This window comes from Oncorhynchus clarkii, chromosome 23, assembly GCF_045791955.1.
Source record: "Oncorhynchus clarkii lewisi isolate Uvic-CL-2024 chromosome 23, UVic_Ocla_1.0, whole genome shotgun sequence".
Classification (NCBI taxonomy): Eukaryota; Metazoa; Chordata; class Actinopteri; order Salmoniformes; family Salmonidae; genus Oncorhynchus; species Oncorhynchus clarkii.
In genome coordinates, this window is record NC_092169.1 from 27941255 (window position 1) to 27968048 (window position 26794).

General features: G+C 40.8%; 1 protein-coding gene across 1 annotated transcript in view; it reads right to left on the bottom strand.

Annotated features, from left to right (window-relative positions):
* The window catches only part of LOC139381730 (microcephalin 1), a 48221-nt gene extending 26482 nt beyond the window's left edge, over positions 1-21739 (bottom strand). The window contains exons 1-13 of the mRNA XM_071125461.1: positions 21694-21739; positions 8847-8914; positions 8666-8757; positions 8448-8566; positions 8123-8207; positions 7740-7851; positions 7535-7666; positions 7328-7411; positions 6046-7224; positions 5317-5438; positions 1012-1049; positions 693-855; positions 416-493 (exon numbers count right to left, since the gene is read on the bottom strand). Of these exons, the coding sequence (XP_070981562.1) occupies positions 416-493; positions 693-855; positions 1012-1049; positions 5317-5438; positions 6046-7224; positions 7328-7411; positions 7535-7666; positions 7740-7851; positions 8123-8207; positions 8448-8566; positions 8666-8757; positions 8847-8889 (2247 nt within the window). The 5' untranslated portion in view covers positions 8890-8914; positions 21694-21739. The remainder of the gene's footprint in view (positions 1-415; positions 494-692; positions 856-1011; positions 1050-5316; positions 5439-6045; positions 7225-7327; positions 7412-7534; positions 7667-7739; positions 7852-8122; positions 8208-8447; positions 8567-8665; positions 8758-8846; positions 8915-21693) is intronic.
* Positions 21740-26794: the final 5055 nt, after the last annotated feature.

Here is a 26794-nt window from a genome sequence, read left to right on the forward strand (position 1 = left end):
CCCATCAAAAAAGCCTTTAGGGAATGTGTGGATTGTTATGGCCACCACAACAGAACTGTGTGTGATTTCAAGAGGAAATGTGATGAGACATATTCTATACCAAAACACCCCTTCCCCTTCACAGATGCAGGACAAAGATTCATGAATGGAGGAGGACAGGAAGAGGCAACATCCACATCTGACACAGGATGCCGGAGTAAAAAACAACCGCCTTAAATTAATGAATGGCAATAAAATTAGCAGGTTTCCAACCCACTTCCTTCTGTTTGGAATTCCAGGTCTATGATAGTCAAAAAGATGGTAAACTGACCAGGCTATTTCATTATAAAAGTATAGATTTAACCAATTTGACCCCAAGGGCTATGCATTTAGATATGAATGGTATACAATATTAGCAGAATCTTCAGTTACTTACAGATGCTGCTGGAAACTGATCTGAAAGTTCATATGGTTCTTCTGGAATCCATTGTCTTTGCTCCAAACACCACAAAATCTGTTGAGGGGAAAATTACTAGAGTTTACCATTGGCCAGACTTTTTGAGCTGTGGAGTTTATGGATGGCAAAATCATGTGTAATGTACAATCTACTGTACAACGTGTGCTAAACAGTGTTGTGTTCTTCAACTAACACTCAAACCATCTAAAATTAGCTAATTCACGTTGCCAAAGACCCACACAAATAACATACATACCCACTCAAAAGAGAGGATCCAACAGCCACGGGCAATGCCCAGGAGAATGTTGAGGGTCCGCCGGTGGCCCCCTGACACCACGTGGGTAGTGCTCCCACACACCTGGGCCACCACTGAGAACCCACCCAGAGCTCTGACCACCTGGGTCACTGTGTGCTGCTTTCTGAAGAACCAGAGGAGAAAAGAGGAAAACCTGAAATGAGATTTCTAAATACCTAGGTTAGTAGGTTGAGAAGGCAAAGCATTGGATTCAACAAGACACTATCAAATGTTACGCTGTCCAAAAAGGTGGATGTGTCCTAAAACTGGATATACTTACTCGGTGGGCATGCTTGTCATAACTAACGTCCTTAGAGTCTGAAATGAAAAATCAACCAAATGTAAACCAATTATATGCACTTGAGAGTACATTAGCATGGAGTGAGGTTCAATACAAAGTACACACCTAAAAATGACCATGGGATAATAGCATTGATAAAGGCTTTCAGTTTTCAATAGTTTCCTTATTGCTTTCCAAGGTTGATATTGAGGGGCAACACAGTGGTACAGCTCTGGATAGGTAAACAGTATCTCGCTCATTTTCACACAAAAAACACCACATGCAGGATATCTGCATATTTGATGTGTGAAAAGGAAATGAAACCCAAGGCCATGAACAGTGATAAACAGGCTGGAGAGCACCGGTATTGAAATATAATTGTAGGTTAGTGTGGTTCTGTCCCATCCATATCATGTACTGATGCAGTGCCGTGGTCCCCCACACAGCAGGCCATCAGCACTGAACACCTGAGCGCCAGTTAGAGAGACTGACAGGGCGACCAGGCTCTTTCCTGTCAGGAACCGCTCTCCAGTCCCTGAGCAGGAAGTCTGGGGTGAAGGCCTCCTGAGTAGAGGGCAGCCAAAACAACCCACAGCCCCATATATGACTGCTTTACAGGCATAACAGGGTGTCCGTGACATCAATATGTGGCCAGGTGTGATCACTAATAAAAAGGTTGCTTGTTGCATATTAGCAATGCGGGGGTTGGAAACTGGCAGCATACGGCAGGGGCCGAGCTAGTTTAAAACAGGCATTAGGATGAGAAGAAGCTAACACAGTATATTGACTGAGCTGAGGATTGACATTTTGATCTACCATACCCAATAAACTCAGCAAAAAAAAAAAGTCCTCTCACTGTCAACTGCATTTATTTTCAGCAAATTTAACATGTGTAAACATTTGTATGAACATAACAAGATTCAACTACAGACAAACTGAACAAGTTCCACATACATGTGACTAACAGAAATTGAATAATGTGTTCCGGAACAAAGGGGGGGGGGGGGGGGTCAAAATCAAAAGTAAGTCAGTATCTTGTGTGGCCACCAGCAGCATTAAGTACTGCAGTGCATCTCCATCTCATGGACTGCACCAGATTTGCCAGTTCTTGCTGTGAGATGTTACCCCACTCTTGCACCATGGCACCTGCAAGTTCCCGGACATTTCTGGGGAGAATGGCCCTAGCCCTTACCCTCCGATCCAACAGGTCCCAGATGTGCTCAATGGGATTGAGATCCGGGCTCTTCGCTGGCCATGGCAGAACACTGACATTCCTGTCTTACAGGAAATCACACACAGAACTAACAGTATGGCTGGTGGCATTGTCATGTTGGAGGGTCATGTCAGGATGAGCCTGCAGGAAGGGTACCACGATGGACCCTCCACCTCCAAATCAATCCCGCTCCAGAGTACAGGCCTCGGTGTAACGCTCATTCCTTCGACAATAAAAGCGAATCCGACCATCACCCCTGGTGAGACAAAACTGCGACTCGTCAGTGAAGAGCACTTTTTGCCAGTCCCGTCTGGTCCAGCGACGGTGGGTTTGTGCCCATAGGTGATGTTGTTGCCTGTGATGTCTGGTGAGGACCTGCCTTACAACAGGCCTACAAGTCCTAGGTCCAGCCTCTCTCAGCCTATTGCGGACAGTATGAGGGCTGATGGAGGGGTTGTGCGTGTAACTCGGACAGTTGTTGTTGCCATTCTGAACCTGTCCAGCATGGGTGATGTTCAGATGTACCGATCCTGTGCAGGTGTTATTACACGTGGTCTGCCACTGTGAGGATGATCAGCTGTCCGTCCTGTCTCCCTGTAGCGCTGTCTTAGGTGTATCACAGTACGGACATTGCAATTTATTGCCCTGGCCACATCTGCAGTCCTCATGCCTCCTTGCAGCATGCCTAAGGCACATTCACCCAGATGAGCAGGGACCCTGGGCATCTTTCTTTTGGTGTTTTTCATAGTCAGTAGAAAGGCCTCTTTAGTGTTCTAAGTTTTCATAACTATGACCTTAATTGCCTACCGTTGTAAGCTGTTAGTGTCTTAATGACCATTCCACAGGTGCATGTTCATTAATTGTTTATGGTTCATTGAACAAGCATGGGAAACAGTGTTTAATCCCTTTACAATGAAGATCTGTGAAGTTACTTGGATTTTTATGAAATATCTTTGAAAGACAGGGTCCTGAAAAAGGAACGTGTATTTTTGTGCTGAGTTCATAACACACCCAAAATCCCTATACGAATGCACATAAAGGGATTCATTGGTGAAACAGTTCTCAAATTTCTTAAGTAAAGCATGGCATGGTTTGTGTCATTAATCACAAAGGATTGTCCTTAGCTCAGTGCTGAAATAAGTTAATCTTTAAGATGGACATAAACCATCACCAATGTGATGACGCTGATTAAGTGACATGGAAAATAACGCAGCTGCTGCTAATACCAAAGAAAGGTATTTATCAGGGTAAAACAATGCTTTCAGTAGCAATTTTGTGTGCTACTGAGCAAGAGAATGCTTTTCAGACTTCAAAACAAGGCCACGAGGACTTTGTTAGAGGGGACAACCCTAAAGCACTAGCAGTTCTATTCACTTTTCACTTATTCAACAAGAAACAAACTACACGGAATTTCAGCAGCTACGTTTTAATGGTTCCTCAAGGGGAATTTTTGGCTTCACTTATGCAATTGACATGTTCTTGCAGCAGTTGAAGAATGGGTCCACACTAAATAAACATGAGACAAAGAGTTGGTGAACTGTTGCACCAGGCTCCATTTCAATGTGCCTCACACAAATGAAGGAAATTCTTTTGGGTATGACAAGGTCCCCTTGATGGTCAGTCTATGCAAACTGAAATGACTCAGGCCCTATTCATACAGTGAAAGAGGTCAACTTCCATAGGCCCTTGTCCTAATCCATCTGTGGGTCTGGGATGGCCAATTATAACTGAAAAATCCCCTTTGAGAGTACAAAAATCTGATTACAACTTGTCACAATTGAACAGTGAGTTAATTTGCAAAGGCAGTGCATAGAACATTTTCAATCACAAGGTTAGGCTGCATGCTATGAATAAAGTGGTTATGACATATTTCCTGAAGTTCTTTAAGGACACATTCACAATGCCATCGTATAGAGCCAAGTACTCAGGTAAAATTAACTAATTTCTACTTTAGGGCATCATACACATGCTGAATGATACACATACAGGACAACTCCCCTAGCTGTTAAGGGTACAAAGTACACATCAGATGCCATGCTTCATCAACCCAAACAACTTTTCACCAAATATGAGTTATTTTACAATTACTTTTAGTGAGTATTAAAATCACTATGAGTAATGTCTCTAAACTATTTTACAAAACCATAGATTGTCTAAATTTGGTACGTATGATACGGTCTAAAGAACAATGAGACTAAAAGCAGTTTCTGTCATGGCTGTTGCACTTGCACATTACTTCTTTTTTGGTAAGACTACCTTTGTCCAGATGCTGAGGGGGATGGAGTCTAATCCAAACAAAGCACTCCATAACCTCATAATGAGTGCTCTTCTTCCGTGGGCTGTTCTGTGAAGGTTGCACCTGCAACCTAGCACAGAAAACCAATACCATCTTTCACAGTTGTAAAACAGGTGGCCAGTTTTCCAGACCCTGCTAAGTAAACCATTTTCTGGAATTAAACATAAACTAATTTGGGGGTAGAAGTAACATGACAGTGTTATAGTCAAATCACAATTAATAATTTAAACTAATATTTAATCTCGATCATGTAACGATGAAAGAATATTATGCATTCTGCAATACAGTTCACATGGGAATTCAAACAAGGTTCATAGGGAAGATGAAAGACATTTTCACCAGTGTTAAAAGCTGAAGTTTTGTTCAGGTTGAGAGAACACAAAGACTGAGCCAGGTGCATCTTCACAGACAAGGATGTTGTGCTACCAACATGGAGGTAACACACAGGAACCCCTGAAGACTACACAGACAGAGCCCCCGTGGCAGCAGCTTCAAAGACTACCCATGAATACTCATGCGTGTACTGCACACTTTCTGAGCAGCTGTATTCAAAAGGAATGGAACACAAAGGCAAAAAGATGCCTGTTCCTCCACAGCTTGGTTTTACCAAGAGATAGAGGACAAGTTTAAAGTTTAGGTTTCGTATTTAATTCACAAACTGTCAGGTTAATCGATATCTAAGAAAAAAAATCTAAACCATAACATTGTTGAAAATGCTATTGTATGTTTATAGTCTGTTTAAATGCTGGGCTATAACAATTACAGCAAACACCACAACAGCAACTTAGATGGTTACCTTTGTATTTTTGTCCATGCTCTTCTCCACCACATTGACTTGTCCTTTCTGTTTGCTTAAATTGTCAGAAATTGTGTCCGTGACACCAGCTGTTGCAGCATATGCAGTTCCTCTGCCTACAACTGAAAACGTTGAAAACGTTACAAAACAACACACAGGTGCATTTTCTTCCTGCTGAATGCTGATTCACTTGTGTTTGTGTGTTTACGGCTATCATGCGAACAGATATTGTCAGTAAGGTTATTCTGGAATGAAAGGTTAACATCTGTTTATTAGAAAATGTACCGTCACATCAGTATTAAAATAGTTAATTTAATAAATTTTCCAATTGTGCTGGAATGACACGACTATACTAAAACATTCACACTATGATTAACTTACATGGCTAAACATTTTCCAATATGAAAGTACATATTTTCAGCTTTTGCTTCACAAAATACTGATCAAGGTAATAATTCTGATGTGGCTAATAAGTGCCGTTGCTGTGATAAAACCCCAGTTTGGGACACTTGCAGAGAAAAGATTGTAAACATTCATGTGGATAATGAAACCATGAATGACCACAGTACCAATTTCACAGCAAATGATTACTACCAGAGAGTCTAAGGTGTTTATGTTGATCAGTTATATTGATTAGTAAAACACTCTTAAATGCTATTGCATTGATTATATTGATGACATGGTAACATCCCAACATCTTGTAATATTTAGGTTTTAGAATTCACATACTTTCCAAACGTGGGCTACTTTTCCCTTTATTGTCCTTGTGCCGAGGTAGGATATATGAACTGTTTTGCTTATCTAGTGATTTTTTGGCCGCTGTCAAATTTGGTTTTGAAAGTTGTGTGGGATCTGTTGACGTGATCTGCTTCTCAGGGGCACAAGTCAGTTCATCGGTGGAGTCTTTAGGCACTCTGGAGAATGGCAATGTGCTTTGTGCACTTCTTTTAGTCACCGTTTGTTTTGTATTATTGTCCTCTGAGGATGCAAGTCCTTTTGTATCCTGGTGTGGGTGCTCGTGTTGAGACAACATGCTGCTTACACTGCTGGACTCTTTTACACGTGGCACCCCATGTTTTCTCTTTTTGGCACTGGCCGACTCAGACCCTGTGGTTTCACTCTTGCCCCTCTTCCGCTTCCCAGGGCTAGGCTGAGGCTCCAGTTCAAAGGGAACAAGAACATTTGACTCTGAGAGCAAGCGGGGCAAAAGGAGACTTTGTTGTCTCCGCGGGTTGTTAGCTAGAGAGAAGAAGTCCTCAAATACGCCACCATCATCATCATCATATGCACAGGAGGCGGCATTAGAGTCATTTGAGACAGTGCAAGATCTTGCCAAAGCAGGAAGTAAGGATTTTCTCCGTTGGCTCACTTTTGATTTCAGTGTGGTCATCTTTACGGACGTTTGATTAGGCACATTGGGGTTGTCTGGTAAAATTGTAGAAGAACGGCGACTAGAAATGTCCAGATTAACAGTTGGCTTACTTTCTGGAAGAGACTGTGGTGTTCTGCTTTTCCTAACAGGTGGTGTGACTTTTGACATGTTACTTCTGCTGGTTGATCGTCTATTTTTTCCCACTACAAAACTGTCAAACGTAAACACTGATTGCACACTCTTGCTACCCTCCGGGAGGTCATCCAGGCATGGACTCTCTAAAGACCTGTGTTTCTTGATGCCATCACTTTTGATTGAGGTCCTTTTAGGATTTTTGTCTTGTTTATTTGCTTTTTCTTTAGCCGGTGAATTGGGTAACGGACTTGTCTTTTGTCTCGGAACAACACTGCAAGGTGACATCGAAGGTTTCTGAAAGTCTTTCTTGTGCTGTATTTCAATGGTGTCAACATGTTGCTTCTCTCCATCTGTCTTATTTGAGCCAACAGATGCATTAAAATCCTCATCCGGTTCTTCATCTGCATAGGGAAAGATATGTCATTATGAGAATTAGAAAAGACACTGAAACTTATAGCATTATATAAATGACAGCGTCAATGCATCTTATGTCCAAGTACTTACACAGTTGTTGCAAAAAAGAGCGGGATGGTGTATTCCCAAGAGGAGGCTTGAGCTCAGGTGATAACCTAGATTTTATCTGTGAAGCTGAGAGAAATCATTAACTAGAGTTGCCACATATCTCAGCTCTTTCACAGACTCTGGCCCATGTTTTGCAGGTGCTAAACATACTATAAAAATCAAACAATTGGCCATAGACATAAAACATACCTGTCGGGGAGATGTTTTCCCTTTTTTCTCTCATTTCTTTCAGGCGCTGTGCCATGGACTCAGACCTTTTCATAGAAGGACTGTAAACTATTCCGTTCTCTTCATCAATAATGTAAGGGGACACATCTGTAACTATACAGAAATACATTTCATTATGAAACCACATCCACGCACAAAATGTCAGCCATGAGGAGAGATTTCTTACTAAGAGGTGATTTTGGCACTAGGTCTTTGATCATCTTGTCCAGTTTTTTTTTCAAGCGCCTGTCATTCTCAGGGGTCCTCTGAGGGGTGTCTCTTGGCTGCATACAACGATGCTGTATGAAAGAAAATATATAATATTATTTTGTATTTGGATGAATCTCATAAAAATACTTAAGACCCTTTCAATAAACACACTTATTAAACCAATAGACAAATTATTCATGTTCTTTGGCAAAAAGTCCTTGCTCAACTATTACAATTTTTAAGAAATAAAATAAATATAGTTTAACTCCAGACAGCCAAGTAGTTGACAGTGATCAAAGAAGTTATGAAGTTATGTACAGTAATTATTTTAACCTAGCAAAGAATTGTACATTTGCTTACCACCCTTTTCTTGAGCGCTGGATTAACTTCATCATTTAATGCCGGACACAACTCTTCATTAACATGTTCACCATCATCTTTACATCTGCATTAATAAACAAAAACAACATGAGTGATAGGATAACAGAGCGCCCAACTATTTTATTTGTCAGTCAGTGACACCTTGTGGCTGGTGTAATAATTGCAAAAATTGCAATTTTTTGGCCATATCACTAACTTGTCATCACCAGACCAAAGTATATTGAAGATACATTGTTGCCATTGCTGTGATCATGCACTTTAAAGAAAATAAAGAATATACACAGAAATTAAGCTTGAGGTTTACCTGGCCACCCAAAGGACAGACACAAGTTTCACACCAGTCTTCTTGGCTTTATTCCAGGTGGCTTGATGGCCATTTTTAAAGACTACGTGGGTGACTTGTTTATTGAAGGTTTTTGATACCTGGAATTATACAGGGAAAATCACAATGTGAAACGGCACATAGTAAAAACAAACTTCTGTGTAGTTAGTTAGCAGTGTAGCTATAAAAGGGTAACTCACCTCAACTCCCATATCCTGCAGCTGCTGGATGAATGGTTTAGAGTAATTCTCTGTTTTACTTGATGACCACACGTCAACGTAGGCAACAACATCTAGAGGAAAGATCAAACCCCCATACTTAATTCACATGTAGCTAGTTAGGCAAGCTATTCAAAGCATGAAAGGTGTACACATAATTTACCTTTTAGAATAGCAGCACAGTTAGGCCTACTGTTTGAGGTCATTTGAATCTCTTACTGAAGGATTTCCCTACAATCAGAGAAAAATAAGTAACCAAGTTAAATTTAGGTAAGGAAAGTGCAAAATGCTGTGGGGACGTGCTTCTGGCAAGCAACAAACCATCTGATGACATGTAATGTTAAGGCTACACCTACATGCAAACTGAAACTCATAGCTAGCTTGCTCTCCAGAATCTAAGGCATTAACAAGTCATGTTGTTTTATCCCAAAGGTTCTCAGCTATAAGGCCCGCCGGCTATGATTTTGCCGTCCCAAACGCTTAGGTAGTAAATGGTTGTCGGATGACTTGGCTTGTTCAGTGTGACAGGGTCTAGGTCTGCCAATTAAGTACAGCTACACGTGTGGTCGTAGGCTCCGACAAAGTTCTGGCAACATCAGAAATGTCAAGCCTTTATCGTGTATGCCCTAGTGTGGTTGGTGTTATGAGCCGATCCCGGTGACTGACCAATAGGAACACGGCCCTAATTATCTTGTTCAGCCTACTACATGACATCTTAAAATTAGGCTACCTAACGGGATTTTGTAAAGTCACAAAATCGGCAAATCAAAATAAATGTTCTTCCACAGTGACCATTTCTTTCTGAGTTCAGGCATATGAAGTATGCATGTGAAAACTATTTCTAAAACGCATACTTCCAGCATTTTCAAACTCACTTCACTCGCGGATATGCATAGAGTGAGGCTTGCGCTGCTTTGATGGAACATACACCGCTGCAGTTGACATAGCTTACGTCGGCTGACATATTCTGTGATTGGCATGCGAGGTTATGACGACAAAACTGAAGCAAATCGTACAGGTTGATATCAAGATCATGATTTGGTAACATTGCACAATGTGATATGTCATAATTGTAAAAGACTAAATCTGACGTAGTGTGGGAACGACTCATTGTTAGTGCGCAGACATGAGCATCTCGTCATTATACACAGATCTATGGTATAATTGGGAAGGTGCAGAAATAACCCACATCCATGTTCTCCTTTTGTTAGGTATTTTCATTATTAAACATGCAATGAACTACATGGAGGGAAAAGTACACGGACATAACTCTTGTTAATGGGTATGCACAAAAACAAGAGAGCTCAACATTACATTTAAACTACTCAAATCAGTGACGTCTCTGATGGGCATTGACTAGAGCAGTGGAGTCAGTAGTTTCTGACGTCGCTATGCGCAGGATAGCTGAGAGGTGGGAATCCGTAAGAGATGATCACTTAAACAACACAATGTAACTCCAAGTCAATCACACTTCTGTGAAATCAAACTGTCCACTTAGGAAGCAACACTGATTGAAAATAAATTTCACATGCTGTTGTGCAAATGGAATAGACAACAGGTGGAAATTATATGCAATTAGCAAGACACCCCCAATAAAGGAGTGGTTCTGCAGGTGATAACCACAGACCACTTCTCAGTTCCTATGCTTCCTGGCTGATGTTTTGGTCACTTTTGAATGCTGGCGGTGCTTTCACTCTAGTGGTAGCATGAGACAGAGTCTACAACCCACACAAGTGGCTCAGGTAGTGCAGCTCATCCAGGATGGCACATCAATGCCAAGGTTTGCTGTGTCTGTCAGCGTAGTGTCCAGAGCATGGAGGCGCTACCAGGAGACAGGCCAGTACATCAGGAGACGTGGAGGCCGTAGGAGAGGGCAACAACCCAGCAGCAGGACCGCTACCTCCGCCTTTGTGCAAGGAGGAGCACTGCCAGAGCCCTGCAAAATGACCTCCAGCAGGCCACAAAATGTGCATGTGTCTGCTCAAACGGTCAGAAACAGACTCCATGAGGGTGGTATGAGGGCCCGACGTCCACAGGTGGGGGTTGTGCTTACAGCCCAACACCGTGCAGGACATTTGGCATTTGCCAGAGAACACCAAGATTGGCAAATTCGCCACTGGCACCCTGTGCTCTTCACAGATGAAAGCAGGTTCACACTGAGCACATGTGATAGACGTGACAGAGTCTGGAGACGCAGTGGAGAACGTTCTGCTGCCTGCAACATCCTCCAGCATGACCGGTTTGGCGGTGGGTCAGTCATGGTGGCAGAGTAGCCTAGTGGTTACAGCGTTGGACTAGTAACCGGAAGGTTGCAAGTTCAAATCCCCGAGCTGACAAGGTAAAACTCTGTCGTTCTGCCCCTGAACAGGCAGTTAACCCACTGTTCCTAGGCCGTCATTAAAAATAAGAATTTGTTCTTAATTGACTTGCCTAGTTAAACAAAGATAAATAAATACAAAATTAAAATGGTGTGGGGGGATCTGAGTATGATTCCGCAGGCCGTATTGAATCAGGCCAGGGGCTGTATGCCTTTGCCCAGGCCTGCACTAAACACATATTAAATTATGTCTGAGTGTTGGAGTATGCCCCTGGTTACCCGTAAAGAAAAAGAAAAATTCAATTAAATGGTGCCGTCTGGTTTGCTTAATATAAGGAATATGAAACGATTTATATGTTTACTTTTAATACTTACAGTTAAAGTCAGAAGTTCACATACACTTAGGTTGGAGTTATTAAAACTCATTTTTCAATCACTCCACAAATTCCTTGTTAACACACTACAGTTTTGGCAAGTCGGTTAGGACATCTACTCTGTGCATGACAAGTAATTTTTCCAACAATTGTTTACAGACAGATTATTTCACTGTATCACAATTCCAGTCGGTTAGAAGTTTACATAAGTTGACTGTGCCTTAAAACAGCTTGGAAAAATCCAGAAAATTATGTAATGGCTTTAGAAGCTTCTGATAGGCTAATTGACATCATTTGAGTCAATTGGAGGTGTACCTGTGGATGTATTTCAAGGCCTACCTTCAAATTCAGTGCCTCTTTGCTTGACATCACGGGAAAATCAAAAAAAATCAGCCAATACCTCAGGAAAAAATTGTAGACCTCCACAAGTCTGGTTCATCCTTGGGAGCAATTTCCAAATGCCTGAAGGTACCACGTTCATCTGTACAAACAATAGTATGCAAGAATAAACACCATGGGACCACGCAGCTGTCATACCGCTCAGGAAGGAGACGCGTTCTGTCTCCTAGAGATTAACCTACTTTGGTGCAAAAAGTGCAAGTCAATACCAGAACAACAGCAAAGGACCTTGTGAAGATTCTGAAGGAAACAGATACAAAAGTATCTATATCCACAGTGCAGTGAGTCCTATATTGACATAACCTGAAAGGCCACTCAGCAAGGATGAAGCCACTGTTCCAAAACCACCATTAAACAGCCAGAAGACTGTTTGCAACGGCACATGGGGACAAAGATCATACTTTTTGGAGAAATGCCTTCTGGTCTGATGAAACAAAATAGAATTGTTTGGCCATAATGACCATTGTTATGTTTGGAGGAAAAAAGGGGAGGCTTGCAAGCCAAAGACCACCATCCCACCATGAAGAACGGGGGTGGCAGCATCATGTTGTGGGGGTGCTTTGCTGCAGGAGGGACTGGTGCACTTCACAAAATAGATGGCATCATGAGGAAATTATGTGGATATATTGAAGTAACAGCTCAAGACATCAGTCAGGAAGTTAAAGCTTGGTTGTAAATGGGTCTTCCAAATGGACAATGACCCCAAGCATACTTCCAAAGTTGTGGCAAAATGGCTTGAGGACAACAAAGTCAAGGTATTGGAGTGGCAATCACAAAGCCCTGACCTCAATCCTATAGAAAATTTGTGGGCAGAGCTGAAAAAGCGTGTGCGAACAAGGAGGCCTACAAACCTGACTCAGTTACACAAGCTTTGTCAGGAGGAATGGGTCAAAATTCACCCAACTTATTGTGAGAACGTTTGAGGAAGGCTACCCAAAACGTTTGACCCAAGTTAATCAACTTAAAGGCAATGCTACCAAATACTAATTTAGTGTATGTACCCTTCTGATCCACTGGGAATGTGATGAAAGAAATAAAAGCGGAAATAAATCATTCTCTACTATTATTCTGACATTTCACATTCTTAAAATAAAGTGGTGATCCTAACTGACCTAAGACAGGGAATTTTTACTAGGATTAAATGTCAGGAATTGGGTAAAACTGAATTTAAATGTATTTGGCTAAGGTGTATATAAACTTCCGACTTCAACTGTAAGTATATTTGAGCAATTACATTTACTTTTGATACTTAAGTAGTATTTTACTGGGTGACTCACTTTTACTTGAGTAAAAGTAAAGATATGTTAATAGAAAATTACTCAAGTATGACAATTGGGTACTTTTTCCACCATTACTTTTCTCCATCCTTTTCTCAGTGTAGCCAGCCTACTTTTCTTGGTGAAATGCAAGATAAACTTTAAGCAAAACAGGAAACGTAGCTGTTTACATTATTGCTATGATAAACATTAGAAATATGATGGCCATGCCTAGGTTTTTTGCAAAAAAACGTCTTGCTTTTTCATTGTAAGCTCATTTACTTGTGTGGCTGACAGTCAAATACTGTTGCATTTCTGTTGTCATCTGATGACAATGAAGCTATTTTCTGCCGAATGTGTTGCACTAATGTATTTTCTGTGAAGGAAAACTACAGTGTGGCAAAAAAGTATTTAGTCAGCCACCAATTGTGCAAGTTCTCCCACTTAAAAAGATGAGAGGCCTGTAATTTTCACCATAGGTACACTTCAACTATGACAGACAAAATGAGACAAAAAAAATCCAGAAAATCACATTGTAGGATTTTTTTATGAATTTATTTGCAAATTATGGTGGAAAATAAGTATTTGGTCAATAACAAAAGTTTATCTCAATACTTTGTTATATACCCTTTGTTGGCAATGACAGAGGTCAAACGTTTTCTGTAAGTCTTCACAAGGTTTTCACACACTGTTGCTGGTATTTTGGCCCATTCCTCCATGCAGATCTCCTCTAGAGCAGTGATGTTTTGGGGCTGTTGCTGGGCAACACGGACTTTCAACTCCCTCCAAAGATTTTCTATGGGGTTGAGATCTGGAGACTGGCTAGGCAACTCCAGGACCTTGAAATGCTTCTTACGAAGCCACTCCTTCGTTGCCCGAGCGGTGTGTTTGGGATCATTGTCATGCTGAAAGACCCAGCCACGTTTCATCTTCAATGCCCTTGCTGATGGAAGGAGGTTTTCACTCAAAATCTCAGAATACATGGCCCCATTCATTCTTTCCTTTACACGGATCAGTCGTCCTGGTCCCTTTGCAGAAAAACAGCCCCAAAGCATGATGTTTCCACCCCCACGCTTCACAGTAGGTATGGTGTTCTTTGGATGCAACTCAGCATTCTTTGTCCTCCAAACACGACGAGTTGAGTTGGGTGGGATCTTGCGTGGAGCTCCAGATCAAGGGAGATTATCAGTGGTCTTGTATGTCTTCCATTTCCTAATAATTGCTCCCACAGTTGATTTCTTCAAACCAAGCTGCTTACCTATTGCAGATTCAGTCTTCCCAGCCTGGTGCAGGTCTACAATTTTGTTTCTGGTGTTCTTTGACAGCTCTTTGGTCTTGGCCATAGTGGAGTTTGGAGTGTGACTGTTTGAGGTTGTGGACAGGTGTCTTTTATACTGATAACAAGTTCAAACAGGTACCATTAATACAGGTAACAAGTGGAGGACAGAGGAGCCTCTTAAAGAAGTCTGTGAGAGCCAGAAATCTTGCTTGTTTGTAGGTGACCAAATACTTGTTTTCCACCATAATTTGCAAATAAATTCATTAAAAATCCACTCCTTCGTTGCCCGGGCGGTGTGTTTGGGATCATTGTCATGCTTTGTCAAATTCTCATTTTGTCTGTCATAGTTGAAGTGTACCTATGATGAAAATTACAGGCCTCTCATCTTTTTAAGTGGGAGAACTTGCACAATTGGTGGCTGACTAAATACTTTTTTGCCCCACTCTATATATACACATGATCACTCACAAAAAACACGACTTTCAATGTAAAACGCAACCAATCAATACACAGCTGGACTCACCTGCTCCCGCTTTCTCCATTGTGCTATTGACAAAAACACTTGACTGGCTCAACTGTTCTGGAAAACTGTGGTAAGCTTCATACTGTAAAATAATATGACCGGTGAAGTGAAAAATGTAATCTGTTTTATCTCCTAACGTATTGCACAATTTGACTGCAGGTATTTACTTAAATTGTTAAATATCCAAATGTAAGGAAAAACATTTTTTTAAATTGTTTCAACGATATAGAAAAACCATCCCATGGCTATTTCGAAATACCCCAGTACTCTGCCCAAGCCTACTTGGCTGGCCACTCAACGACAATACATTTTGAATGCACCAAACAGCAATGCTGCATTCAATCACACCGGTAATCCATGCAGTACAAAAAAAATGTTACACAGGGCCCGACATGAAAATTGTTGGGCAAGGGAATTATAGATTTAAGTTGTCAGGAAAAAAATAATTATGTACACAAAATCAAACAATTGGGCTGATCCGGATGCAATGTTTTACTCACTGTCCTCTCAATTTCTGCAGAGCCCATGAGAGTTTCATTATTGTAGGCCTGCATTGACAGGTACGAGCAGTCTTTCAATCATGCAGTTGCGAGTTGAGTTTGAGATCAAAGCAAGCCACATTTGCTGATAATTTCCATTGAGTCACTTGCAAATTTTTTGATGATAATTGATGGAGTTTTTTGCCCAGTTAAAGCAACGAAAATCCTGGAAAGGTAATGGTATGTGTATCACCTGCATGTGTGCCAATTCAAAACATTGTGTCGCTTGGCTGTTTTTATTATGAACACATTTTTATTATGAACGCTTGGCTGGTTGTTATCTCGCTAGTTAACTATTTAGCATTCATTAATGCATCATTGTTATGTCCGATGTCCTAAAATAACTTCACACAGGCACTTGTGTATAACCGCAAATGACCAACCCGTTGATAAGGGTGCCTTCTATTGTCAATACCAGTTATAATAATGGTTATTTTGTGAAGTCGTTATTTGCATAACTTTTCATTCACCTTTTTGGCCATTGTGTTACAGACCATGTTTTATTTTTGGACAAGTGACTTGAGCTTTTGGACAAAAATAAATCAAATCTGTCCTGTTACAACAACCTAAAGCTACCTTTTTTGTTATTTGAAGTTATTAAATACTTTTATTTTATTTAAAATTGTACCTTTTTAATTTTACCTTTATTTAACTAGGCAAGTCAGTTAAGAACAAATTCTTATTTTCAATGACAGCCTAGGAACAGTGGGTTAACTGCCTGTTCAGGGGCAGAACGATAGATTTGTACCTTGTCAGCTCGGGGGTTTGAACTTGGAACTTTCCGGTTACTAGCAGCATATTATGCACATCTGCAAGCAAAGCAGCAAAGCCTGGACAAATATTGTGGGCATTATAAAGGGATTATAAAGGGACATATTTTTTCTAATAAAACAATGGCCAGTTTCGGTCCCCCGCAAAGTCGTTGTGATTTTTAATATGGCCCGTGTGCTGATCGAGTTTGACACCCCTGTGCTAGCGAATCTATTTATGTAGCTAGATATTTATTAAGCAAGCTAAAAACCCAGACTCAAGTTAGCTAGCTAGCTGCTAGGAGGATGTCATGTCATTGGAGGAGTGGGTGAGAGTGTCTTAATTTTCCCCCCTCATATAATTTTTGGGTGGCTACAGCTAGAGATGCAGGTGTAATTTTGTTAGCTAGCAAGAAATGTGAATCGCTTTGCTAGCTAGGCTGAACTTGTTATCCACAGTTAGTGTATCTCCTAGTTATCAATCAAATGTATTTGGCATTGATCAAATGGGCAGGTAGGCAGGCAAGTTCCCATTCAGTTGTCACAACGTGGGTTGAGACAAGCATGTATTGGCAGGCAAACTGCAGAAGGACGAGCAGGCTACTATTAACTAGCTGAAAAAGTTGAGGGTTTTTCTAATGTTGCCCAATTCGATTTTTAGCTCATCTCGCTCTGGCTAGCATTAGTCGTTGATTTTGTTGATGTGCATAGGCAACTGAGGGAGAGAGTCTACCTTTTCATGGTTGTTTTGGTCAATAGGACTGAAGTTCCCAAAATGTAAGAAGACTCCCGTGGTATTTACATTTGTAGAAATCCATTAAAACCTCTCTGGGATATGTGGGTCACTAGCGTCCCACCTGGCCAAAAGCCAGGGAAAATGCAGAGCGCCAAATTCAAATAAATTACAAGAAAAATCTAACTTTCATTAAATCACACATGCAAGATAGCAAATTATAGCTACACTTGTTGTGAATCCAGCCAACATGTCAGATTTCAAAAGGGCTTTTCGGCGAAAGCAAACGATGCAATTATCTGAGGATAGCACCTCCGTAAACAAAGAGAGAAACCATATTTCAACCCTGCAGGTGCGACACAAAACGCAGAAATAAAAATATAATTCATGCCTTACCTTTGACGAGCTTCTTTTGTTGGCACTCCAATATGTCCCATAAACATCCCAAATGGTCCTTTTGTTCGATTAATTCCGTCAATATATATCCAAAATGTCCATTTATTTGGTGAGTTTGATCCAGAAAAACACCGGTTCCAACTTGCAAAAAGTGACTACAAAATATCTCAAAAGTTACCTGTAAACTTTGCCAAAACATTTCAAACTACTTTTGTAATACAACTTTAGGTATTTTTTAACGTAAATAATAAATAAATAAAATTGAAGACGGGATCATCTGTGTTCAATACAGGAGGAAAACAAACTGTAGCTAGCTTTCTGGTCACCCGTCTCTATCTAACAGTACACTTCAAGTGACCCTCGTTCAAGATGGTCGTACTTCTTCATTACACAAAGGAAAAACCTCAACCAATTTCTAAAGACTGTTGACATCCAGTGGAAGTGATAGGAACTGCAAGAAGGTCCCTTAGAAATCTGGATTCCCAATGAAAACTCATTGAAAAGAGAGTGACCTCAAAAAAAAGTATCTGAATGTTTGTCCTCGGGGTTTCGCCTGCTAAATAAGTTCTGTTATACTCACAGACATGATTCAAACAGTTTTAGAAACGTCAGGGTGTTTTCTATCCAAATCTACTGATAATATGCATATCTTATCTTCTGGGGATGAGTAGCAGGCAGTTGAATTTGGGCATGCATTTCATCCGGACGTGAAAATACTGCACCCTGTCACCAAGAATTGTATTTTGTTGCTTAGGGCAAATGTTTTCTAATGATCTAAAGTCACGCTGTTGCTAATGCCTGTAAAAACACAGTCAATTTCAAAGTGAATTTATGGCAGGCCCGTGTGGAAAATGGCTTATTTTTATATCGGCTTACTGTAGCTCTGATTGGCTATGGCACATCTGTCTGTGTTGACTCAGGTCCTGGACAAGACAGATGTTTTTATTTACTGCAGTGTCTATTAAAACGTCCAAACGCATGGCCGCCTTCCCACTATATTACAATCGAATTTTCACAAATGCCTTACTATATTTCCAAACGTTCTATGAATTTCTGAGAAAAAATAAAAAGTGTTATTCTTCCTGGGGGTGTATACAAACATATTTTAACAAGACTTCATGTTTGTGCTATTTTGTTCATTTTTTTGCGTTGTTTGTAACATATTTTGTACATAATGTTGCTGCTACCGTCTCTTATGACTGAAAATAACTTCTGGACATCAGAACTGGGATTACTCATGATGAACCTTTAACCTCTCTTGGGTAGGGGGCAGTATTTTCACATCCGGATGAAAAGCGTGCCCAAAGTAAACTGCATGTTACTCAGGCCCAGAAGCTAGGATATGCATATAATTGGATAGATTTGGATAGAAAACACTCTGACGTTTCTAAAACTGTGAAAATAATGTCTGAGTATAACAGAACTGATATGGCAGGTGAAACCCCGAGGACAAACCATCCCCCCAAAAAACAATTTCAGCCTTCCACTATTTTCAATGGCTGTCACTTTAATTATAAAGTGAGTCCTCCCAGCTTGCAGTTCCTAGGGCTTCCACTAGATTTCAACAGTCTTTAGAAAGAAAGAGTTTCAGGCTGGTTTTTTGAAAAAATTTGCCAGAAATTAATGTTTTTCTAGGTGGCTCCCATTTTGGCTGTAGTGTTTCCAAGCAGATCGGGCTGCCTTTTGAGAATCCGTAGGCGTGCAAGTAAACTCCCACTACCATCAATTCTACTTGCTAACATGCAATCATTGGAAAATAAAACTGATGACCTACGATTACCCTAGCAAAGGGAGATTAAGAACTGTAGCATCTTATGTTTCACCGAGTCGTGGCTGAATGACGACGCGAATAAGATAGAGCTGGAGGGATTTTCAATGCACCAGCAGAACAGAGAAGCTACATCTGGTAAGACGAGGGGTGGGGGGGTGTGTCTTTTTGTCAATAACAGCTGGTGCCACGATGTCTAATATTAATGTCTAATATTAAATACGTTTTGAGGTATTGCTCGCCTGAGGTAGAGTATCTTATGATAAACTGTAGACCACACTATCTACCAAGAGAGTTCTCATCTTTATTATTCGTAGCCATCTATTTACCACCACAGACCGATGCTGGCACTAAGACCGCACTCAAACTCTATAAGGCCATAAGCAAATAAGAGAAATCTCACCCAGAAGTGGGACTTTAACGTAGGCAAACTTAAATCAGTTTTACCAGCATGTCACATGTGCAACAAAAGGGGAAAAAAACTCTAGACCACCTTCACTCCACACACAGATGCATACAAAGCTCTCCCCAGCCCTATATTTGGCAAATATGACCATAATTATATCCTCTAGATTCCTGCTTACAAGCAAAAACTAAAGCAGGAAGTACCAGATACTCGCTCAATACAGAAGTGGTAAGGTGACGCGGATGCTACGCTACAGGACTGTTTCGCTAGCAGAGACTGGAATATGTTCCGGGATTCATCCAATGGCATTGAGTATAATACCACCTCAGTCATCGGCTTAATCAATAAGTGCATCGATGACATTGTCCCCACAGTGACCGTACGTACATACATATCGCAACCAGAAGCCATGGATTACAGGCAACATCCGCATCAAGCTAAAGGCTAGAGCTGCCGCTTTCAAGGAGCGGAACACTTATCCGGATGCCTATAAGAAATCCTGCTATGCCCTCAGACGAACCATCAAACAAGCAAAGCGTCAATACAGGATGAAGTTTGAATCCTACTACACCGGCTCTGACGCTCGTCGGATGTGACAGGGCTTGAAAACTATTACGGACTACAAAGGGAAACCCAGACATGAGCCTACCAGACAAACTAAATGCCTTTTATGATCGCTTCGAGGCAAGAAACACTAACGCATGCACGAGAGCACCAGCTGTTCTGGATGACTGTGTGATAACGCACTCGATAGCCGATGTGAGCAAGACCTTTAAACAGGTCAACATTCACAAAGCCGCGTGGCCAGATGGATTACCAGGACGTGTACTCAAAGCATGCGCGGACCAACTGGCAAGTGTCTTCACCTGACATTTTCAACCTCTCCCTGACTGAGTCTGTACTTATTTGGCTTCTACCCTACCCCCAAGCCATAAGACTGCTGAACAATTACTCAAATTGCCAACGGACTATTGACCCCCCCAATTGTTTTGTACACTGTTGCTACTCACTGTTTATTATCTATACATAGTCACTTCACCCCTACCTACATGTACAAATTACCACTAATTTGTTCCGTACCGGTGTTGTGCCAGAATTCTCCCCCTTTCTCGTTCTTCATTGCTGCCACTTGCTTGCTAGTTGAGATTTCTGCTTTTCACTCCATTGTCAGTTTAGCCCATGTCTCACTCATCTTAGTAACGGAAAGAATTTGTCTGCAGTTTGGCTATTTGTTTCATGTGTAAGTGGCGGTTCTAGCTTGTATAGCGCCCTGAGCGAACCCTACCTTCAGCACCCGCCCATGTCGCCAGTACCTAAACCCGCTACTGATCTGTATTAGTCTATAAATAAATCTCTTTGACAAAATTCGTCATCTCTCCCATGTCTTATTCGACTAGTATTTTTGAAAGTGTAAGGATACTAATTCAGCCATTTATTGCTTGCCAACATTTTACTCCCTCTGTTTAATATAACACACATACATTCATTATTAATTTCGGTTGCCTACGTGACATTTGTTCTATATTAAGTATTTGGTTATGTGCCACAGAAAGTATTTGACTCTAGCCACAAAATTAAGAAAATTAGAAGGGGGGAGGGAAATTCTGGCAGGGGGAGGCACAACACCGGTATCTCCTTTATATAGCCTCGTTATTGTTATGTTACTTTAGTTTATTTGGTAAATATTTTCTTAACTCTTCTGCACTGTTGGTTAAGGACTTCGCGGTAAGGTCTACACTTGTTGTATTCGGCGCATGCGACATACAGTTTGATTTATTGCTAAAACGCTTTCAGTTCCACGTTAATATTAGCATGTTCTAATCAAAAACAGATGTAATTCAGTCTCCCCCAGATAGTATACTCTAAATGTCATGCCCAAATAGTATCTTCAAACCAAGAACTCGAAAGTGTAACCAAAGATTTATACAACTCATTCTGTCTGTGGTGTAACATTAACGTTTACGTATTTCTTCGACGGCTAGCAAATTCACATAACCTTGAGTCCGAAGATTTCTAGCAAAGTAGCTAACAATAGCTAACTTCCTAGCTTGTGAATGCAAATCGTACCATAATGATACTTAGCAACTTGACAAAAAGGTATGAGTGCTAACGTTGGCTAGCTGCTCTGGCTAAACAAAGGAATTTAGCTAGTATATTCCGACTGAGTGTGTCGACAATTTCAAACAGATCCAGTACTGTCACCCAGCCAGTTACTTTTATAAAGCATGTACTAAAACTGTATGGCTTTAAAAAACACTGTTCGATACTTACAATCTTGAGACTTTCCGCGGGTGTAATTTTATGACACAGGGCATGCTGGGAAATAGACGACGTACGAACCTGTCATTGGTTGGTCTGAAATATACAGTAATATACATTATTAGCTAGCTAGATTTGTGGGTCTTTTAACAAGATCACGATAGAGCATTTATGAGAACGATAGCTTTTGAAGCCATAGCCTACCCCTCTGGATATAATCTCCTCATTCTAGCTTTCACTTATCTGATGTCCCCAGACACCTCCTGACAAGCTGTTTTGTGTTTCAACTAATATCTCTGCGAAACAATGCATTTTTTTTGTTGATAAAACAGTGAGGATGACAAGAGTGTCTGACACATATTATTTGGGTATGATGATGCTGCTGAATAAAAACATTTTACATAATGCTTCTGACTGGAACCAGGGCCCTTCAGAAGTAAGAATAGGCCTGCATGTTAATTTAGTTAAAAAATGTATTTTGTTGGCACGTCTCAAAAGCATACTATGAAAGGCTGGTGAGGCTGGGTGATGGAGTTGATTGTTCTAAATTATCCATGCAACACTGGCATCTGGAATCACAATACCTGCCTGACTATCATTCTAATTCATCATTCTTTTGGATATGAATGGACTCATTTGCATAAATAGTTGCCACATTTGTGCTCATACTGTGCTGTTGGTTGGTGAGACATTTTTACTCTCTTGCTCCAATTAAGCAAATTGCATTTCAGGTGTGAAATTCCAATTGTACATGTTATCTCTAATGAGAATAATGAGAAACAGTTGAACATTTTTAGAAAGTAACTAATGTATTCAGTGCAGTCTCTCTGTGAAAAAAAATTGAATTATGAGAGTTCATATAAAGCTAAGCAATGTGCAGGGGACACAACCATCAAAAGGTTGACTGTCAATCCAATAATCATTATTACATTACCCTCTCCATACAAAACCAAGACAATTTTGGCAAAGGGCCATGGAGAAAAGTCTCAAAATGCATTAGCTCAGATTGATTGATAATTTAGATGTGATGCAATCGCAGGTGCATGGCACTGAGAAGCTTTCCATCACTCATACTCATTAGCAGGGGTAATGCTAAATTGATTTTCAACTACTCTATTGGATTCATAGACCCTAACATAGAGCAGCACATGTGCAGCTCTTGCCCAAGCAAACAGCAAGACAGTACATACAAAAAATATTTTTTATACAATTTATCATATTTTTATAATCATCTATTTTGAATGTTTTTTGAATGACCCTCTATGTAAAGGTTTACTAATATAATGTAACCTTTTATCCACTGAGTTTTCAGGTGTGATTTTATTTAGCAGTTCATCAAGGTGATACCATACCTAATATGCTGTAACCTCTTGCCAGTAGAGGTCTCTATGTCTCCAGCTTGCCTCAACATTCTGCAGTGGATGATTGCTGTGTGTGTATTGAGGTGTTGATTCTATTTCGCAGTTCATCAAGGTGATACAATACAGTGTACCAAAGACACATTGTCTTTTTCATAAATATTAATAAATCAAATATTAATCAAATATTTTAGCTTGATTTAGCTTTTTCACTTCTGGGACTATTCTATTGGTTCCAGAATACCAGGCAAATTAAATCAGAACATGTATTTATTTGACCTATGTCTGGAGTCTTTGAGTAGAAATACAGTACCCCTGGTATTGTGCTTAGGCCAACATCTACCTGTTTCATGGAGAGAAGAATTACATTATTTACATAAATCTCTAAAATGGTCAGTGTATAAAATAAATAAAGATGGTTGCCTGAATGTGCTACCACCGACAGCATGCAGTTATCTCCTCATGCACAATTCACCTTGACATGATGACAACACAACTAATAGCATTTTTGTTTAGAGCACTTTGAAAAATAAAGCTAATTGACAAAGAGTTCCACTGTAACAGACACTAAGTTGGATGACATCAACAAGGATCTTCTTCAATGCCAGAGATGGAAATAACTTAATCCAGCTATGAAAGCTGCCATAGAGTGTGGGGACATTGCTTACATCCGCAATGAAAAGCTCATTGTCCAGAGTTTCCAGGTCAGTAGCTTCAGCCCAACATCATACACACACAGTGGTGTAAAGTACTTTAAAGTAAAAAATACTTTAAAGTACTACTTAAGTAATTTGGGGTATCTGTACTTTACTTTACCATTTATATTTTGGACTACTTTTACTTCACTTACATTCCTTAAGAAAATGTTGTACTTTTTACTCCATACATTTTCCTTGACACCCCAAAGTACTTCTTACATTTTGAATGCTTAGCAGGACAGGAAAATAGTCAAATTCACGCACTTATCAACCGAACATCCCTGGTCATCCCTACTGCCTCTGATCTGGCGGACTCACTAAACACATGCTTTGTTTGTAAATAATGTCTGACTGTTGGTGTGTGCCCCTGGCTTTCTGTAAATCAAAAATACAAGAAAATGGTGTCATCTGTTTTGCTTAATAAAGGAATTTGGAAAAAATGTATACTTTTACTTTTGATACTTAAGTATATTTTAAACCAAATACTTTTAGACTTTTACTCAAGTGGAATTTTACTGGGTGACTTTTACTTTTACTTGAGTCATTTTCTATTAAGGTATCTTTACTTTTACTCAAGTATGACAGTTGGGTACTTTTTCCACCACTGCACACACACACACACACACACACACACACACTCAGAAGTGCCCAATTGACTGACTATTAGCTAAACTATGTTTTTATTTTACTTATTTTTTTGTCTCCATATTATGTCTATCACTGCTAAGCTACCCTGGGAAGGGCTAAGAATATCCCATATGAATATACTGTATGTAGCCTTAGAAATAAGGTTAATGAAATCAATAACTTCCTAACATCAGATAACATTCATGTACTGGCCATCTATGAAACGCACTTAGATAATTCATTTGATGATACAGCAGTAGCAATACAAGTATATAACATCTACAGAAAAGACAGGAATGCCTATGGGTGAGGTGTTGCTGTATATGTTCAGAGCCATTATTCCTGTAAAGCTTAGACTGGATCTCATGTCAAATGTTTTTGAAGGGTTGTAAGTTCACTTGCCTCATCTAAAGCCTCTTCTTTTGGGGTGCTGCTATAGGCCACCAAATGCTAACAGTCAGTATTTGGATAATATGTGTGCAATGCTTGATAGTGCATGTAATGTTAACAGGGAGCTCTAGTTTCTGGGTGACCTGAACATTGACTGGTTAGCAACTAGCTGTCCTCTCAAGAGGAAGCTTCTAACTGTGACTAATGCTTGTAATATGACCCAGGTTATCACTCAACCAATTGGAGTGCATACCAATAGTGTTGGATCTGTGACATACAATTGTATTGATCATATCAAATCAAAATAAAATTATATTGGTCACATACACGTATTTAGCAGATGTTACTGTGGGTGTAGCGGAATGCTTGTGTTCCTAGTTCCAACAGTGCAGTAGTATCTAACAATTCACAACAATACACAAATCTAAAAAGTAAAAGAATGGAATTAAGAAACATATAAATATTAGAACGAGCAATGTTGGAGTGGCATTGACTAAAATACAGTTGAATAGAATACAGTATATACATATGAGATGAGTAAAGCAGTATGTAAACATTATTAAAGTGACTAGTGTTCCATTATTAGTGGCCAGTGATTCTATGTCTACGTATATAAGGCAGCAGCCTCTAAAGTGCAGGGTTGAGTAACCGGGTGGTAGCCAGTTAGTAATGGCTATTTAACAGTCGGATGGCCTTGAGATAGAAGCTGTTTTATAGTCACTCTGTCCCAGGTTTAATGCACCTGTACTGACCTCGACTTCTGGATGATAGCAGGGTGAACAGGCCATGGCTTGGGTGTTTGATGTCCTTGATGATCTTTTTGGCCTTCCTGTGACATCGGGTGCTGTAGGTGTCCTGGAGGTCAGGCAGTGTGCCCCAGGTGATGCGTTGGGCAGACCCCATCACCCTCTGGGGAGCCCTGCGGTTGCGGGCGGTGCAGTTGCCGTACCAGGCTGTGATATAGCCCGATAGGATGCTATCAATTGTGCATCTGTAATAGTTTCTGAGTGTCTTAGGAGCCAAGCCGAATTTCTTCAGCCTCCTGAGGTTAAAGAGGCGCTGTTGCGACTTCTCCACCACACACACTCTGTGTGGGTGGACCATTTCAGATCGTCAGTGATGTATACGCCGAGGAACATGAAGTTTTTCACCTTCTCCACTGCGGTTCCGTTGATGTGGATAGTGGCGTGCTCATTGGTGTGCTGTTTCCTGAAATCCACTATCGGCTCTTTCGTTTTGTTGACGTTGAGGGAGAGGTTACTTTCCTGGCACCACTCTGCCAGGGTCCTTCCTCCTCCCTGTAGGCTGTCTATTCATTGTTGGTTATCATGCCTACTACTGGTGTGTCGTCTGCAAACTTGATGATTTGAGTTGGAGGCGTGCGTGGCCATGTAGTCATGGGTGAACAGGGAATACAGGAGGGGGCTGTGGGGCCCCTGTGTTGCGAAGTGGAAGTGTTGTTTCCTGACTTCACCACATGGGGGCTGACCTTCAGGAAATCCAGGACCCAGTTCCACAGGGTGGGATTCAGACCCAGGGCCCCGAGCTTAATGATGAGCTTGGAGGGTACTATTTTGAAGACTTAGCTATAGTCAATGAATAGCATTCTGACGTAGGTATTCCTCTTGTCCAGATGGGATAGGGCAGTGTGCAGTACGATTTCATCGTCTGTGGATCTATTAGGGCAGTAAGCAAATTGGGTCTAGGTGAGTCTAGGGTGTCAGGTAAGGTAGAGGTGAAATGATCCTTAGCTAACCTCTCAAAGCACTTCATGATGACAGAAGTGAGTGCTATGGGGCCATTGTCATTTAGTTCAGTTACCTTTGCTTTCTTGGGTATAAGAACAATGGTGGACATCTTGAAGAAAGTGTGGACAGCAGACTGGGATAGGGAGAGCTTGAATATGTCCGCAAACACTCAAGCCAGCTGGTCTGTGCATGCTCTTAGGACGCAGCCTTGTGAAGGTTAACACGATTAAATGTCTTACTCACGTTGGCCACGAAGAGCGAGAGACCACAGTCCTTGGGAGCAGGCCGCGTC